The 18,209-nt window shown below is 42.2% G+C and overlaps 1 protein-coding gene across 2 annotated transcripts in view; it reads left to right on the top strand.

The window, feature by feature from the left end:
- LOC310826738 (transducin-like enhancer protein 1) overlaps positions 1 to 17,806 on the top strand; it is a 77,476-nt gene extending 59,670 nt beyond the window's left edge. For both annotated transcript variants that reach the window (XM_083702010.1, XM_083702009.1), the window contains exons 14-20: positions 485 to 561; positions 6,133 to 6,382; positions 8,521 to 8,768; positions 15,189 to 15,336; positions 15,977 to 16,127; positions 16,805 to 16,881; positions 17,166 to 17,806. In XM_083702010.1, coding sequence (XP_083558136.1) covers positions 485 to 561; positions 6,133 to 6,382; positions 8,521 to 8,768; positions 15,189 to 15,336; positions 15,977 to 16,127; positions 16,805 to 16,881; positions 17,166 to 17,273 — 1,059 coding nt within the window. In that variant the 3' untranslated portion in view covers positions 17,274 to 17,806. The remainder of the gene's footprint in view (positions 1 to 484; positions 562 to 6,132; positions 6,383 to 8,520; positions 8,769 to 15,188; positions 15,337 to 15,976; positions 16,128 to 16,804; positions 16,882 to 17,165) is intronic.
- Positions 17,807 to 18,209: the final 403 nt, after the last annotated feature.

Raw genomic sequence — 18,209 nt, 5'->3', positions numbered from 1 at the left:
TTGATATTTACTGCAGATAAAATCAATACAGTAAAGTTGATCAAGGCTTCAATGTACTTTGTTGTATGCATGATTTGCCTACAAAATGAGGCATGCACGAATATAATTTACCTATTTACCTTAGCCAATGATAAACCGGCCCACATGTCTGGTTAACGTGGGTTTTGAACAAGCCATTTCATTGTTACATTCACATGAGGTATAAAATCAATGCCTGTCTTTCTTGAGCTTCATGCTGTGAGAGCCATTGCTTATGTAGCCAAAATGGCAGCAGCCATGCAGAAGGGAGAAGTATAAGCAAGTTTGCACAAAACAAAAACAAAAACAGAAGGAGGGGCAGGAGATTTGCAGAACAGCCCAGCGAAGGCTGAGCATGCCCAGTGGCTCTGGAATGCAAATGCTTTTTGTTCTGGTGCAGCCAATGGGGAAAGTGTGTTTTCTAAATGGTCAGTGAGTTCTGAGGCATCTATTTGCTCATTATCAGGTTGGATTTGATCCTCCTCCTCATATGAGAGTACCCGGCATCCCTCCAAATCTGACTGGAATCCCTGGAGGAAAACCGTAAGTAATGTCTGACAGCATAACTAAGTCTAAATCAGCCAGAGCTCATTCTGTTTACCTTTTGTGAGCACATGACAGTTCCACAGGGGAAGGTACGTGGAATTTTCCAGAAAGGTTACAGCCAGCTGCTGATAAGGATGTTCAAAATACAATCACTAATAGCATTTTCACACTGTTTTTATTACTAGTGCATGCCATTTCGTTGGCATGTTAGAAGCAATTGGCAAGATCTGCTTCTCTTTTCCTAGAACTTTGCCTCACCAGACTGCTGAGGAGGAATTTCGTACTTGGGTGGAATAAAGAAAATATGTCCTTGTTTTGATTTGTTTTTAATCTGAAAACCTCTCCTGTGAAGATAGGAATTCCTGTTTCTAATTTTAGTATGATCTGAAGATTATTTAATTTTTAGGAAACATTAAAATGGGAATCTGTACTTCTCACTTGCATGTAAACATGGCTGTGCATTCCATGCCATTTGTGGCTTTTGTATGTAGATTTTGAGAGCTTCTACTTCTTTATTTTCTGGCCTGTGTGGTTATTCAGAGAAATGGCAGCTGATGCCCACTAGACCTAGAGGAATAGCCAGGTTGTTGGGGGTTTTTCTCCATCCCCATCCCTTGCAATGCTACTGTGGACACTTTGGCATTATAGTCTTAGAAATAGTACTTCACTAAATTTTCAATTTCTTGTGTGGGTTCATGCCAAAGAAGCTATGCATTTCTTAGAAGTAAACCACACTGGATTTCATGACTTCGCTCCCTGATAGGTATGCATAGGATTGCAGCCTGAATTGGTTCATCTTAAAAGTGCCAAACAGGATTGTTAACAGGGGAACAGATCTATGGGGAACTACAGTGGTGCCCCGCAAGACGAAAAACCCGCTAGACGAAAGGGTTTTCCGTTTTGGAGGCGCTTCGCAAAACGAATTTCCCTATGGGCTTGCTTCGCAAGAAGAAAGCCCATAGGGAAATCTCCGGGGACCTCTTTTAAATGCTAGCGGTGGGGAGCAAAGCTTTCCCCCCCGGCCTTCAGAAGAGGTCCAGGAAGGCTGGCGGGGGCCGAAAGGCTTTGCTCCCCACCGCCAGCATTTTAAAAGCAGTCCGGGATAGCAGGGAAGCGCTTCCCGCTATCCCGGATGGCTTTTGAAGGCAGGCGGGGGGGGAGCAAAGACTTTTGCCCCCCGCCAGCCTTCAGAAGAGGTCGGGGGACAGACTGTCCCCGGACCTGGTCCGAAGGCGGTTTCCATAAGAACGCATTAATTGATTTTTAATGCATTCCTATGGGAAACCGTGCTTCGCAAGACGAAAAACTCGCAAGACGAAAAGACTTGCGGAACGAATTAATTTCGTCTTGCGAGGCACCACTGTATTGTGCATTCCTCACCACCCCAAATGTGGAATGGAGAGATATAAAGTGGACTGAGACCTGGGAGTCAAGGGTTAAAATCAGCCGTGAAACTCACTTCCTGTGTGACGTTGCACCAGTCATTGTCTCGCAGCCTAAACTGTTTCACAGGGCTACTGTGAGGAAAGCATGAGGTGAAAGACGACCCGTGTATGCTACTTTCAGCTCCTTGGAGGAAAGGTGGAATGGATATACAGTGGTGCCTCGCAAGACGAAATTAATCCGTTCCGTGAGGCTCTTCGTCTAGCGGTTTTTTCGTCTTGCGAAGCAAGCCCATTGACAGTTTAGCAGATTAGCGGTTTAGCGGCTTTTAGCGGCTTTTAGCGGCTTATCGGCTTAGCGGATCAGCTGATAAGCGGCTTAGCTGCTTAGAAAAGGGGGGAGGGGAAAAACCCGCAGGAACTCGCAAGACATTTTCGTCTTGCGAAGCAAGCCCATAGGGAAATTCGTTTTGCGAAGCGCCTCCAAAACGGAAAACTCTTTTGTCTAGCGGGTTTTCCGTCTTGCGAGGCATTCGTCTTGCGGGGCACCACTGTAAGCATAATACTGATAAATAGGGGGAAAACAGAATAAAAAGTCTTATATCTGGCAATATCCTGAATTTGGATTGGATTGGATGGAACACAGGCTTGCAAAGACATGCACCTGATTGGGTGGGGAGGCTCCCGCTAGCTCTGCCCCAACGCTGGGGCACTGCCAGGGTGTTTCTGAGGGACTTGGACTGACGAGAGTAAATTCCCCAAGAAACAAAATCAACATGGAGGGGTTCAGAGGGGTTCCCTGGTACTCCCATTGAAATTCTCCACTCCTGGAGACAGGAATGGGGCATAGAGGTGATTGTGATTGGCTGTGCCGCCCAGAGATGTGATTGGCCAGCACAGGAGATGAAGCATGTCCAGAGTGTCTTGTGATGTGAGGTACTGTATCAAATATGAATGTACAGAGCAGAGAGGCTTTGAGGCTTTACGGTGGGCAGTGCCCCTCCTGTTGGACCAGCATAATTTGTTGCGATTGTTTAAATTGCATGCTTGCAAAATGTCAGGTGCTGAAAAACTAAAACCAACAGCAATATGAAGCTAAGGACTTTTGGTGTCCTGAACAGTTCAATCACCCAGTGGCTGTTATTGTTTGGCCCATGTTTCTTAGAATTTATTTAAAAACAATACTCCATAATACCTAGTGCTACTCCCCTCCCCTCTCTTTTCTCTCTTTCTCTTCGCTGGACGCAGCTTCCATCTTAGCCTGTGCGTACTATATAAATAGACAAGATAAACTTTGAAAATCCTAGGTGCTGAGCTGATCTCCTTTCATTATTTGCCTTTGAACCGAGGCTGACGCTACGCCTGATCACCCCAAGGCAGCGGGATGCCTTCAGTTACCCATAGCAACTTTCTGATGGCATATCCTTATCTGTGATAGATAAGTCTATTGAAAATTTCTGGTGTAGGACTACAGATAATGCACCGTCTGCCACAGATTCATATTGACAGCAGGAGAGTTTTCAGCTTCAGTCTGAAAAGCTTGCTTCTTTCAGGCACACAAATCGAGATGTCACATTGAATTTATTTTGTAAATGGGATGCAGCGTCCTTGCTGTGTATCCTCTTCTTAGTAGGGGGGAGATTTCCATTCCCCTCCCAAACAAATAACTGCAACTCCCTCCGTGTCTCAGCTGACTGGTGCTCTATTATTTCATACCCGGAGCAAGTTGTGTGCTGCCTTATGTTTGGGTTTGTTTTAAAGCCATGTGTGCTAGTTCTGTCTTTCCTGAAAATAGCATTTTTGTACAAGCTGATGACAATTAGAATAGAATTGGTTGCTGTTTTTTAAAAAATAAATCAGCCTCTTAGGGACACACTCTTGTTTTCCATTCTGCTGCTATTGAAAGAACTCCCTCTGGACAACCTGCTTCCTGTTTCTCCTCTACCACCTGACAACATGTTAACAGAATGTAAGGCCCACAACTTTTTTTTAAATAGCCTGGCCCGTGTCTTTAAAATCCTGAGGTTGACTTTGGGCATTAATGATGTATGCAAATGCTAGAAGCATGGGGATCATTCTTGCTGTGCTGATGTATAGCATTAACATCCAAACATACTGTAAGCTTCTTTTCAAAAATATAGTCTCCTTTCTACTGCTTGCCATTTTATATAGTAATCCTTGTACACAGTGAAACTTCCAAGACAGCATGCATAGAAAAATAATTTTTTTAGGTCAGCTTACAATTGGCCAATGCCACTTTTTAAAGGTAAAAAGTCATCATGCATAGGATAAGAGTCGTAGTGGCGTTGGCCAATTGTAAGCTGACCTAAAAAGTTAGGTGTCCTTCTGTACAGTGGTGTGGGTTTTCTGGAGAAATTTTGAACCAGAAAAATTTGCAGTACAGATTAGGCTAATTTGCATAGTATTCTTTGCATGGAACATGTACAGATCACATTAGAAAAGCTACTGATGCCCTAGAGAGTGCTCTAGTGTAGCATGTTTATTTTACTTTTATTTAGTAAGCAAAGCTAAAAACTTTGAAACTGTTCAAGCTTGCCTAGCATTCAATTTTCACTTGGCATCTATTTATCATTAGTAATGAACATGGAAAATTAAAGCACTTACATTTTTTCCAGCTCATATCACTGCTCTTTTGTTCTTTGAGGTACTGCTTCCCAAATTATTTTTCATGCAAGAGATTCCAGACTGCCTTTTAGACATCAAGACTGTAGCCTATTTTCTTTCCAAAAGAGTTTCCTTCTAAGCTTCTAGTTTATTTCCATCTTTCCGTCTAGTTGTAGTTGTGGTTTATTCTGGTGCAGCCTTTTGTAATTTCACCTCCATACAAAGTAGTAACCAGTGTGATCCCACAGCTTCCTAACTTGTGCATATCTGGATAGTGAAAATGGTATGTGGTCATGTTGATCTTCCGATATAACAATATTGGTCTAATGAACCATAGTTTATTAGTGTGACCCCGCACACCATAGACTGAGAATGAGATTTGTGCTCAGGCACTCTATCTTCACTCCCTCTCTTCTCATCCTTTTATGTGCCCAGCTTCAGTGCCACTGTGGAGGAGGGAGTGCATAGCCCACCACTCCTTCTGTCTAATAGGCCATGGATTAAACTGCAATTGTTAGGTCTGAATGGGGCCAATGTGTCTTCCTTGACCAGGTAGTTCAAAAGTCTTCAGGCAGTGTTGTTGAGAGAGGGAAACTAATTTCGGTTATATGTTGATGGTGATAGGTCCCTGGCCGAGTTTCCCTTTTTTTATAAAAAAAAAAAGGGAGCTCAGTCTAACTAAATTGCATAATCAATATTTTAAGCCCTACAGAGAATCTAGCAAATGGGTAACTAGCAGTAAGTGAAAGTATGAGGTGGATGAGGAGAGCACTTTATTTCCTATTTTACGTCCCTTGGTTCATGTGATGTGCTTCGGGCCTCTAAGCAAGTGAATGCATTGATTCCTCCCTCTCTCCCTTGAATAGCCATGCCTTCCTATAAATCATCTAGTGTTGGCATCTGCTGTGCATCACTGAATGGCCAAGGACCTTTTTCAGGGGGCAGGGGAGATGTTGTAGGGCCACAATAAGTAATCTTTAAGCACTGAAGCCATTATTCAATCTATCTGATCACAAGAGCATGGGAAGCTGCCTTCTACTGCCTCAAACCACTGGTCCATCTAGCTCAGTGTTGTTTACACGGACTGACAGAGCCTCTCCAGGGCTTCAGGCAAGGTACATTCATTCCCAGCCCTACCTAGAGATGCCAGAGGTTGAGCCCAGGGATCTTCTGCATGCCAGGCAATGCTGTACCTTGGAAGGTCAGGACAGCATCTCTCCAGCTAAATTTAGGCATCTGTTCATGTTGATTTGCGTTTTGCACTCAGGAATTGATATGTGTGAATTGCTGGGGGAGGCAAGGAACTAAAAATACATTTTCACTTTGCAAATACAACATTGCATCAAAACTGTGCCCACGTGGCTATTTCCCAAGCCAGGTGGCAGTTGTGTGGAAAGAAGCCACGTCACCAGCATTGCACAAGTGGTGAGCTTTCTTTGAACTGCTCCACAACATCTACCCTCCTTGCAAGTGTGAACTGGTACACAGTTACGACTTAGTAACTGAAATAGGCGAGCTATGTGACCTGGGGCTCCCACCTTCTTCTTTTCATCCCAAACAGAGCATACTCATTTCACGTTACTGCAGACGGTCAGATGCAGCCAGTTCCTTTCCCCCCAGATGCTCTCATTGGACCAGGGATACCACGTCATGCTCGCCAGATCAACACCTTGAATCACGGGGAAGTGGTGTGTGCCGTCACCATCAGCAACCCAACAAGGCACGTGTACACTGGTGGGAAGGGATGTGTCAAAGTCTGGGATATCAGCCAGCCTGGCAACAAGAGTCCTGTCTCTCAGCTGGACTGTCTGGTAAGTTTATCCTATAGAAACTGGAGTCCAGTATTGAAATATAGGAACCTGGTGAATTTAACTAGCTAACATCTGAACCCCCTAAAACAGCCTTTGTCAACCTGTGGGTCCACAGATGTTGTTGAACTACAACTCCCATCACTTCTAGCTAGCAAGGCCAGAGCTCAGGGATGATGGGAGTTGTAGTCCAACAACCTCTGGGGACCCGCAGGTTGAGAACCACTACCCTAAAAGGATCCCTAAGTAAAAAATGAAAGTTAAATGTTTTAAACAGTAAGTAATAAAAGCTAAACAATGGAGCTCAGTTGGAGCTCAGAGAGGTAAGGGTGGGTGTTTAAACAAGCCTACTGAACAAACATAAAATTTACATTTATTGTTTCACCCACTCTGGCCTTTGGCCCTGCCCAGGTAGCCCCCTGAAGTTTGCCCCGAAGAGCAAGCAGTTTCAGGCAAAGAAAGGTTCCCTGTCTCTGCTTTGCTTCTACATGGGAATGGCAGATAGAACTGGTTTCTTGCTCTCAAGCTTTGCAAGAACCAGTGCCCATCTTCTACAGCTACTTCATTTTCCCTTGTTGATTTTGGCACCCATTTTGCAGCCTTTACAATTTTGTACCCCCAGAAAGCGGGCAGTGAAGAAGTGAAACTCTTATGGGTCAGCAAATCCGGAGTTTAACTCTGATTTTGTTAAGGATTGCTCAGGCTGATCTTAGGTGAACTGTTTGCCAGATATAATATGGTGATGGAGTGGCTTAACAAATGTGGCATTTGTACCAAATAAATAAATATATTATTTATATTATAAAAAGGCCTTACTCCCAAGGTGCATTTTGGAACGCTATTTTGTTGGAGGCTCCATGGTTGAAGAGTGTTCTTCCCCTTTGCATGCTGTTCTGGAGCTTCTCCTGTCATGGGGGAAGAAGGAAACAGCCCTAGTGGGAGTCTTTTCATGGGCTTCTGATAACAGAACCAGAGAGTTGAATCTGACTCCATGAAGCTCTATGAAAGCAGTAATGTTGATGGTAGTTTTTAATGGGGGTGTTCAAGCCAAGTCCTATCTTTAATGTCCCCTTAATGTGTCTTTTTCTGCTGCCACAACGTTACCTGACACCAAAAGAGAACAGTCTCTTGCCATGACAGAATTTGGCTCTGTTGAATTAAGGGAAGTGTAGCACAAAGAAACACAAAAATAATTGCTTTCTCCTTGCTATCACAACATGATTTGTAACTAGTTTTATCCTCTTGGCTGCTTCAGAATTTTTACCACTCTTAATGTGACTACTAAAAATGAGCATAATGACAACTGCTGCATTTATGGACTAAAACCTGAAATAGCTGGAGCCTGGGGTTTTCCATTCCTTGATTCCCCCACCCCAAGCTTTTCAGCAACAGGTGTTCTTAGGAACTTGGGATATTAATTATCAAAGAGAGCTTCCGTAACCACTGGGGGCACACTGATTTTGTCCAAAGTGATTTCTTTAGCACTGCACCACACTGTTAGAAAACAAACAAACACTTATCTTGGATCGGGTTCTTTTTGCTATACTTAGTGTGCAATAAGATGCCAGAATTGCCATCGCTCATATTGAAAACAATATAAAGAGTTATGCTTTCAAGAGAGAAATTCACTGAATTTTCTTAACTGCTGTCTCTGCTTAGATGTGAACAGTAGAAGACAGGACTAGCAGTGACATGTGTGGGTTGGAAATTATATGTCCTGTTCAGATGATTGTGCAGAGCTACATAAACCATGGTTTATGAAGGGGGTGCGGAGTGTTCGCGAAAATCCTGCTTTGTATTAAGCTGGAGTTCTCCTTCTGAGCTGAAGGATGATATGATCCTGGCTTATTACCCTGGTTTGTGTTAGCTGACAACATTAACTCAGAGTTCCTTGGCTAGGACATAACAAGGAGCTCTGACTTAATACAAAACAAGACCTTCATGCCAAAGCCAGTGCAGGGTGAAAGGAAGAATGCTCAGCCCTGAAGCTAATGCAACTTTGAATGATTGTCCATGCCAGGCCAGTGAGGTTCAGCTTCAGAACTTACAGTGCTTAAAGTCTGGCTATTGGATGAAAACATTACCATTGGCATTATTGCAGAGAATGTATATTAATGTCATTGAGATTTGTACCTCCACAGAACAGAGATAACTACATTCGATCATGTAAATTGCTCCCCGACGGATGCACCCTGATTGTTGGCGGGGAAGCCAGCACGTTATCCATTTGGGACCTGGCAGCTCCAACTCCGCGTATAAAAGCAGAGTTGACGTCCTCAGCTCCTGCCTGCTATGCTCTGGCAATCAGCCCTGATTCCAAGGTCTGCTTCTCCTGCTGTAGCGATGGGAACATTGCAGTCTGGGATCTGCACAATCAGACATTGGTCAGGTTAGTTGCTGCTTTTCAGCCAATTTCCTTCCATTTTTTCCCCTTTTGTATGTGCAGTTACCATGCAGCAGTATTACACTGTCATGACTGAAAGTGCTAAATTGCCTAAATTAGCAGTTCAGAGTGGCCTGGCCATTGGGGCAAATCGGCAAGATTTTCCTAAGAGATCTATGAAATTTGTCTGGGTTTGGAGACAAATCGGGTTTTGTTCTTTTTGTTGTTGTTCCTGTTGCCCTACCCATTCCTTCTGTTGGATCCCACCATCACCGCCACTGTCATCAACCACTTGTATTCTGCTCCATTTCAGTTGAACTGAGCTCATAAGACAGACAGGGCAGTTGTAGCCTTTCAGGGAGGAACTAGTGCATTAGAGATGTCCTGAAGCCATCAAATGCCAAGAACTCTACCAAATACACCCATTGTGGCTACAGAAGCCTATCATAGCCAGAAAAGTGGTTTGGGGAAAGGGCAGCCAGCAGAGATGGAAGAAATGCCACTGCCCCCTCAATGACTCCAGAGGTCAGCAGACATAAAATTCTAATTACTTCCAGCAACCAGGAGGCTGTGCTTCTGAATCTCCCTTTGTACGGCAATTAGCAAGCCAGGAAGGGTCCTGTCGCGATGCCCTCCTTTCTTGTTTTCCTTGCTCCTAGCTCAGAAGTTCGTACATGTGCTTAGCCGTTTTCCTTGCTGAATCAGTTCACCACTTTCCCCCTCATCTGCTGTCTCATCTGTAAACGTGTCTGAAGCAAAATACATGTATCTTCAAGCTGCCCTTTGCAGGGTTGTGTGTATTCTACAATTCAATGAGAGCTCTGGAAAGCTGCACGATTTGGATACGGATGGAGAATTCAGCCTCCAGGGAACCTTGGTTTTCTTTTGTTTGCTTACACAACCAGATTCTAGCGCTTGTGGTTGTGAGTGTATACTCAAAAGTGTGTGAATAATGCACACTGAAACCCAGAAGCCTGAAAAATGCCTGAACAAGATTCTCAACAGCAGAGGAATGGGCTCAATGCTCACCATGCCTATCAAAATAATTATGCAAACTAGCAAAAATGGTAGAATAAATGATGCAGCATTTCTTCATTTGCATAATTTGTTGAGAATTGAGATTTTCTTGGTGCAAAATTTAGATTACCTTTGGCCTCAAATCCTTCTGTGTTTTAGTGCCAAGTGTGCAGTGCAGTACCTTTTCCCCTCCACTATACCCACTAAACCGCTCTTCCAGATTTCCAGAGCATGGAAAAAGCCTAGTTATGTGTGTGGCGGCAGCATGACCAGTCACATTCAGGATACAAACTCATAGGAGATTTGGAAACATCTACCATGTTTCCAGCAGTCACTCACTTAGCTTGGATTTAGATAATGTTGTTTATTTACATGTAGTCACAAATCAACATCTCTAGCTTTCAAAAAAACAGACAAAAACCCCCAAACTGGCTGCTTGCCATCTTTGCTTCCTCAAAGCACAGCAGGTGTGCTCTGCAGACCCCTCTGAAAATGCTGAATGGCCAGAATATTAATAGCTCATTTTCAGGTTATCTGCTTGCCCTCAATTGCTTTCGGCATAGCATGCATCAGGGGAAAAGAACAACAAAAAAAGTCCTTTGGTTTGTCTGCAAATAATGAGAGACTGAATAATGAGAGACCAATTGAATTTGCTTCCATCAGGGACAGTTGACAATGTTATAGTGAAATTATGGCACTTCCTGCCCTGCTTTTTCTCCCCTATTTCTATTATATGCAAATTATGGGCTGCTCCTTTATCACTTTTGTTGTCTTCTAATGGGCTTTTTCAGGTTGCGTTCCTCCCATCTGACCTTTTTTAAGTTACCTGCCTGGTGCACCTAAATACCTTTGCCTATTTCTACTTACTGCTCTACTACCCATATCCTTTCTTGGTTCCCCTCCTGGACATTATGCCACTTCCTGTTCCATATTCCTGAGTGCCACCCACAACACTCATCTGCTTCAGCCCTGCCAGCTAGCTGCGTTCCTGCTCTGAATCACTGAGACATTCCTGGTGTACTGTTTTGCTATTTGAAAAATAATAATCATGAAATATGTTGAGAATTTAAAATGACTCCTTTTAAAATCCAGTTAAGTAAGATAGGAAACACATACTAAAGTACTGACTTTGGCTATAGGAAATAAACCCTTTTTTAGTCAATAAAATGATGCATTTTGAGAGCTCTGATCCCTTAAGAATGCACATAGCTCCAGTGTGTGTGTGCTGCTGGCATCTGCTAATAGCTGAGCTCAAGTCATCTTTCAACATGGTCATTTCTACTTCAGAACTCTTTCAGAAACTATTCCAGTTCCTCTGGTGTGAATTCAAGGATATAAGTCTTACACTGTCCAGCTGGATATCTTTGAAAAAGGCCTCAGCATTTCTGCTCTAGGTAGAAGCCAGCTAACCGAAACTTGGTGGTTTGCAGCTTCTGTCTCTTGGCATTAAGTACCTTTTGCCGCCAGTAACCAGTATTTTTTAAAACAACAACAACACCCGTTTAATGCTTATACTAATGTTGAGCTATCCCAAAGCTATTGGCAGTATAGGTACAAATGCACAAGGCAGCTCTTAAATCTTCTATTTAACTAAAAGATAAATAAAAATTAGAAATTAGCTCACAAATCCTGTGTGTTCTTTTCCTAGTATATTTTTTGGCAGCTAATCAGCCTTCTCTCACCAGCCCCCCAGAGGCTAAGTGACTTTTCTTTTCGAAGTCTCTAACACTTCCAGGTTTGGAAGCTGGGGAGTGTGATTAACATAATGTCCACATAAGTAATTTCCTTTCAGGCCTTCAGGATTAAAGAATGAATGTGTACGCACACCTCAATGCGAATGTCTTGGCAAGGCAGCGACTTTTAACTGCTCAAAATAGCTTTATAATATGACAGTGTTTGGTGGACCACAAGACCAACTTTTCATACATCTCAGCTCAATTGGCAGCAGCCCACAATAAATCTCAGCAAGCACAGCCGACATTTGCACCTGTCTTGATACTAATGAGTGGCTATTTAAAGCATCAGAGTTTGGCTACTTAGCATTTCTGGACACTTACAGGCTGAATGAGTCATCTTAATTATGAACTGGGCTGTGTGAACATGGCACTTAAAGAAAATGTCAAAATTCTACAGCAAGGTAGTTCAAAATTCAAGTAAATCCAAAACTTGCCACCTCTGTCGCCTTTATACAAATCAAGCAGCTTTCCATGCCTCCACTTATTTCCTCCCCCCCCCTGCCCCCCGCTTTTTGCTAGTAATGGAAAAGGGCAAAGAGCTTTTCAGGGTACTGAAATCCTAAATCCTGACTCCTGGAAACTGTGATCAGCTGAATATCTTGCTTCTAAAACTACAATGAAGCGGGAAAATTGGAATCCAAAGGCTGTAAAATTATTATTTATATTTATCTTATTTCCATCTGTATTATGTTTGAAAGGGGGAAACTCGTGGAAGGGTATAGATCGATCTTAGGGGATGAGAATTTGGATAAATTGGGTTATTGATGAAGAGTGTAATTTGGGGATAAGAACTTGTTGAATTTAATTGCTTATTTGGAAGATTTGGAACACAAGAGGGGGTAGGGAGGGGAAGTCCTAGTTATTGGCAAAAAGTTTATAGATTGGATCTAATTTGTTTTGATTTGTTTTAATTTGGAAAACCTTAATAAAAATTATTATAAAAAAAAAATAAAACTACAATGAAGCACTCCCTTGCTAAGACGTATACTCAGTATTAGTTCATTTTCTTTATTTAAAAAATGCTTGTATTATCTGGATGGCGATTATATGCCTAATTGCAGTTTCTGCTTGTGTGTGATCCATGAGGTGTTGTGGAGTGGCCCATGAGAGGAATTCTGCCTTGTGTCTAAAGAGCAACACATTTGCTCTTGATATCTGTGTTTGTCTTAGCTTTGCTCTCCGCAATCCATAATTGTGCACCAACTGGTTTTCAGTCTTTCTTTACTGTGCTAATTGCATAGTGGACCAGACCTTTTCAGTAAGTGAACGTTGTTGTCAGACAGTGAGGCTTGTTCACTGGAAGGATAAATCACAGCATTACACAATCACTTTATAAATGTTACTTTCGAGAACACAGAAAAGAGGTGCAAAAAGCACACTGTTTAAGACTCCCATATATTTAACTTTGGAATGGTCAGACACACGAGCCTTGCCAAATTGACTTTTAAGATGCATGGAGATAAAAGCAATGTCTGAAATGACTTCCAGGAGTGGCTTTGTAGTTCTTTCTGCTCACATCCCCTGTTGTTTGAACAGTCTTACACGTACTTGCACTTTCTAGGAAGAGGTGTGCAAGTGCTGTGCCAAGTTAGTGGCACACATAGATCATGACTAACTTCCTTCATACTGACCTCTAATGCCACTATAGGACCACAATCATATTGTGTTAGTTGGCTGAGTTCATGCAAGAGAAGATAGATAGATGGAGCTTTCTTGGACAATAATCCAAGGTAATTGTTGGATGGTGAGCTCTAGATAGAGAATAACTGGGCATTTTTATGTATGTATCAATGTATGTCTTTTGAAAATCTACCCTGCCTTTCATTGGACCACATGTGTAAGTTATGTATCATAAAAACTAAACCTAAACCATCAGATTAATTCATAAATCAATGGGAGCAGCTAAAACACCACAGTTAAAAGGTCCATCTTATAGCTGCAGAGCAGATCTGATACTTCCAGCCTGAACCTACAGCCTAGCAACCAGCAAAAGCATGAGCACATAAAGGGACATTTATATCTTTAAAACACTTTTGCCTACTCTTCATTGTAAATACAGTTCTAGAGAGAGGGTTGCAGTTTAAAATACAAGTTCATGAACACAGCACAACAAAGATGGTGAACCTGTTGCTCTCCATAGCTTGTTGGACTCCAGTGCCCATCAGCATCGCCATTGTGGTTGAGAAAAAAGGGAGTTATAGTTCACCAATCCCTGTAAGGCCACACATTCCACATCCCTGAAATAAAATTATGATTTAAGAAAGCCAGGTCCATCCTGGCACTAAACCCCAACAAAGGTCTGGGCAAATAGCTTCAATTGTCATCAGAATCTCAGTAAGGACAGTGCCAGTGGTATCTCAAGAGGGTAGAGAGCTCCAAAGCTAAGGCATCACCATAAAAAAGGCTCTCTCTTGCGTTGCCACACAGCAAGTCTCAGCTAGAAGTGGCACTGCCAAGAAAGGGAACCGATCTCTTTCTTGAGAGGGTGCCCAACTACACCTCTGAAGGGAGGGCATTTCACAGAAGACACCACAGTGTTCAAGCACTCTGCATATTTAGGTCCTAGCTCATACAGGGCTTTCTAAGTAACCACATGTCTATACTAGACATGGAGAAAGCTTGGGGTAGACTGGCTCACCTGTCATTTACCTGAGCAAAGGAGGCAGCATAATTTCCTAATGTGGGCTTCTGGAATAAAGAGCTTCTGCTTACTCTCTTGTTGCAGACCTTGTGACTGGAGCAGCTTAGTTCTTACCAGGCTTCCTAAGTATTGGTTGCCAATTTGTTGTGGTTCACTTCTTGCCCTTGCTTGTGTTGGTAAAAAACAGAGAAAATAAAGGAGAGCACGAGCTGATAACTCCTTGAATTTTCAGACCAACGACTCCAGACATGCCATGTTGATTCATAGGGTGTCCCATGGTAGTCGTTCTGCGCCTTCCTCTTTTGCTTTTAAAGCATGAAGCTGAAGCTAATTGCTGATGGTAAAAGGCAGGCAGGCGCCTAAGAACATTCCAGTTTAGGGATTAAGGAAGGCTCGAGCTGACTCTTTGTTACCAAGAGTAGGGATTTCCAAATGCCGAGATTTAAAATGTAAAACATTGTTGAATAATGATGGCTGCTCATGACCTGTTTGCTACCAAGGGCATCATTTTGCAGGCTCAGCCAACACAAGTAAAAAGATTAGGTTTATTGGATCCCTTCCTGCATGTGTTTATGTAGCTGAAGTATTTTTTTTTATGCTCTTGATTCACAGCTTAAACAAAGCCTATAAATAACTGCCTGCCTCTGTTGAGGCAATTTGTCCTCTGTACTTTGAGTTTAGCCTAGGAGCCTGTTAAGTTTTTTTTTTTTATTTCCAGGTGTCGTCATCGTGAATTACATTTCAGTTTTTCAAACTGTCAACTTACCTTTTCCAAAATCTCTGCTAATGTTCACTTAGTTCCTGTTTAGACGATTAGTGGCACATTCCATGTGCTTTGGCACCTGCAAAATAGTTTTTTGTATAGTGTGGTATTTTATGTCAGGTTGGGGTGGGCGAGCAGTGTTGCTGCTTGCCACACATCAGGTGATGTGGAGGAGATGACACACAGAGAAAGTCCAAAACTAACAACACAACAGTGTTTACCTTGAGTTCTGGCAGGAAATCATTATTCAATCTGGTTTGTTTTATCAGGCAATTCCAGGGCCACACAGATGGAGCCAGCTGTATTGACATTTCTAATGACGGCACAAAGCTCTGGACGGGAGGCCTGGACAACACTGTGAGATCCTGGGACTTGAGAGAAGGCCGGCAGCTACAGCAGCATGACTTCACATCCCAGGTGCCTAGTATTCCTTACTGCAAATTTCAGGCACTGACTGGTGTACTGAACAACTTCCATCTTATCTTGGTTATTAACTTCAGAGTGAAGTCAGAGTATTAATGCTAGCAAAATTATTAGCACCACATCTCCTTTTATTATTCACATAGGCTTCTGGTATAGTCTCAGGCTGCTTTCAGCCAAAGCATTTACTGTGGAGCAAAGCTGTTATTGTTAATGAAGCATCCATTGGGGTAATCCGACAGTTTTGGAATAAAACGGTATCTGAAAATACTGGACTCTGCTAAGAATGCAGTTTGGCATTTTTGCCGGGGATGGGGTGGTGAAAGCAAAGGAGGTGGAAATGCCCCAGGACACTGACAAAGCATGTGTGCCATTGCTTCACATAATTAGCATGCACCCTTCTTATTTAATAAACAATCAGTGCTGCCATTTGGACTCAAATAATGATTTCTTGTTCTAAAAGAGATGCAAAATGACTTGTGATGGCACAGTCAGCAATAAGTCCTATTGAATTTAATGGGGCTTACTCCCAGGTAGGCGGTTTATGATTGCAGCCCTAGTTTATTGTCTCTTGTTTCCTTCCTTTCTTGCTAATATTTGCAAGAAAAATAAAGGGTTCTTTCTCTCTCCCTTAAAGATTTTTTCCCTTGGCTACTGCCCCACTGGTGAATGGCTGGCTGTGGGAATGGAGAGCAGTAATGTGGAAGTGCTGCATGTAAATAAGCCAGACAAATACCAGCTTCATCTGCATGAGAGCTGTGTGCTGTCACTCAAGTTTGCTTATTGCGGTAAGTTGGAAGAACAGCTCGAAGTCACCAGTATTACTACAAGCCAATCACACCTGAGCTGAATGTCTCAGGGCAAGGCACCTGAATGCTTCCATTTATTTTGGTTTAACAGCTGGAAAATAAAGGTAACACCCTATTCCCAGCTCCCCCAGGAGGTTAGTGAGAGGTAGCTCATGCCTATAAAGTCGCAATATCATCAAAGCAGCTTTCATACGCAGCTGGTGGCCCATAGTTCGCTTAGGTTGTGAGGCTATAGAATGTTGGCATATCAAGAGTTTTGAATGATGCCCATTGCTTTACTGAGCTAGTTATGCCTTTTTAGTTAAATCATTTATAAAAATCCACAAAGGTGGATTTGTCCTGGATGAGGAGAGCTTGGGGATGCCCTGCGGCTGATTTCAGGCACTCTGTGTTGGTTAACCATGCATCAAATGCTTGTCAAAATGACAGGCCTCTGAATTTAGTAGGCTACTCTACTGGTTTTCTGTAAAGTGACTTTGTGCAATCTTTCACAGCCTACCCCCCACCCCCACCTGCAAAGCTGTTAACATGGGGAACATTTTAGGCATATGATAAAAGTGCTTTTAGATACAAGATAATATGGGGAAAAAACACATGCAAGTGTGCCTGTTGGTGTCAATTATTTGACTGTGTTTTCATTGATGGTCCCATTACAGGCAAATGGTTTGTAAGTACTGGAAAAGACAACCTCCTAAATGCCTGGAGAACTCCATATGGTGCAAGCATATTCCAGGTAAGAAGAACAGCATATCAATGAAAGGGATTTGAACCTCGTGGTGGTGGGTGAGGTGTAAGAACAAAGATATTATTACCAGTCTTACTTAACATTTGTGTCTCGCACTTTCACCAAAGAGCTCAGGGAAGTGGACAAGGGGTTATCCTGTTCTGTGCATGTACCTTAACACAAGTGACTTTTTAAACCAGAACTTGTATGTTCTAGAAAAGAATAAACAAGAGGGACACACCGACACTCATACTGCGTACATTTATACTATAACTCTGTTCTTTTTCTTCTAGTCCAAAGAGTCATCTTCTGTACTTAGTTGTGATATCTCCGTGGATGATAAATACATAGTTACCGGCTCTGGAGACAAGAAAGCTACTGTCTATGAAGTTATCTACTGAGAAATTGTGTTGGAGACATAACGAGTTGAACTGGGCCAAAACATTCTTAATGTGTAGACATAGAAAGATTTTACCTTTCTTAATTAAAAAAAAGAAAAAAAAGAGGAAGAACTTGATTTCCACAATGTCACACAAAGCTATTCAACGTGTATTAAACAGAAGGCAGACTTGGGTATCCAGCTCCTGGATCGATGTGAAGCAAGAAGGCAAAATGGATTAATGTAGCATAGTTTTGATGGATTTTAAAAGCAGAGTCTGCTGAAGATTGTTGAAGCCTTTGGGTTGGTTTCCCCCCCCCCCTTTATGACCTCATAAAAATCATGCTCATTGCTTGAATATGCGGGATTATGTTTCAGCACTTGCAATTCCACCTGCATTCTTGTCTTGTGTAGAGCAGTGATATCTTGGATAAACTTGTTTCCTGGTTTTGCCTCTTGGGATATGGGTTTTTGTATTTTTTGTTGAAGATCAAACATTTGTATAAATTGTAAATATATTTGGTTTAATACAGTAAAGGCTTTAGTATCAATAAATGGTCTCTTTTCTCTCTCTCTACCCCAATGTCCCTTAAGTCATTTTTTTAAAAAAAATCATTTTATGGTCTAAATTTTGTAACAAGCTAGAGTAGAGTTTTTGCAACATTTGATAAGGTCTTTCTAGGGTGCATCAATTACTAGTTCTAACAAGAGAAGATCCATTGAAATTCAGAGGCATGACAAATTTGAGTCCATTAATTTCAGCACATCTCCTTTGAGTAAAACTTAGTTGGATACAACACTCTGTGCTGAGCTCTGAGGCTTATTTTACTAAAAGCAGTTTTCTTCAAACAGATTGGATTCAGAATTTACATTTGTACTGCAGAAAACAGAAAAGCAATAACTTTTACATTCAGAAAATAATCTCATTTTAAATTTTGAGGAATTGTTTATTCAAAAT

Source organism: Podarcis gaigeae, assembly GCF_964106915.1.
Source record: "Podarcis gaigeae genome assembly, chromosome: 11".
Taxonomy (NCBI): Eukaryota; Metazoa; Chordata; class Lepidosauria; order Squamata; family Lacertidae; genus Podarcis; species Podarcis gaigeae.
Note: the sequence above shows the minus strand (reverse complement) of the source record. Positions and strands in the feature narration are given on the sequence as shown.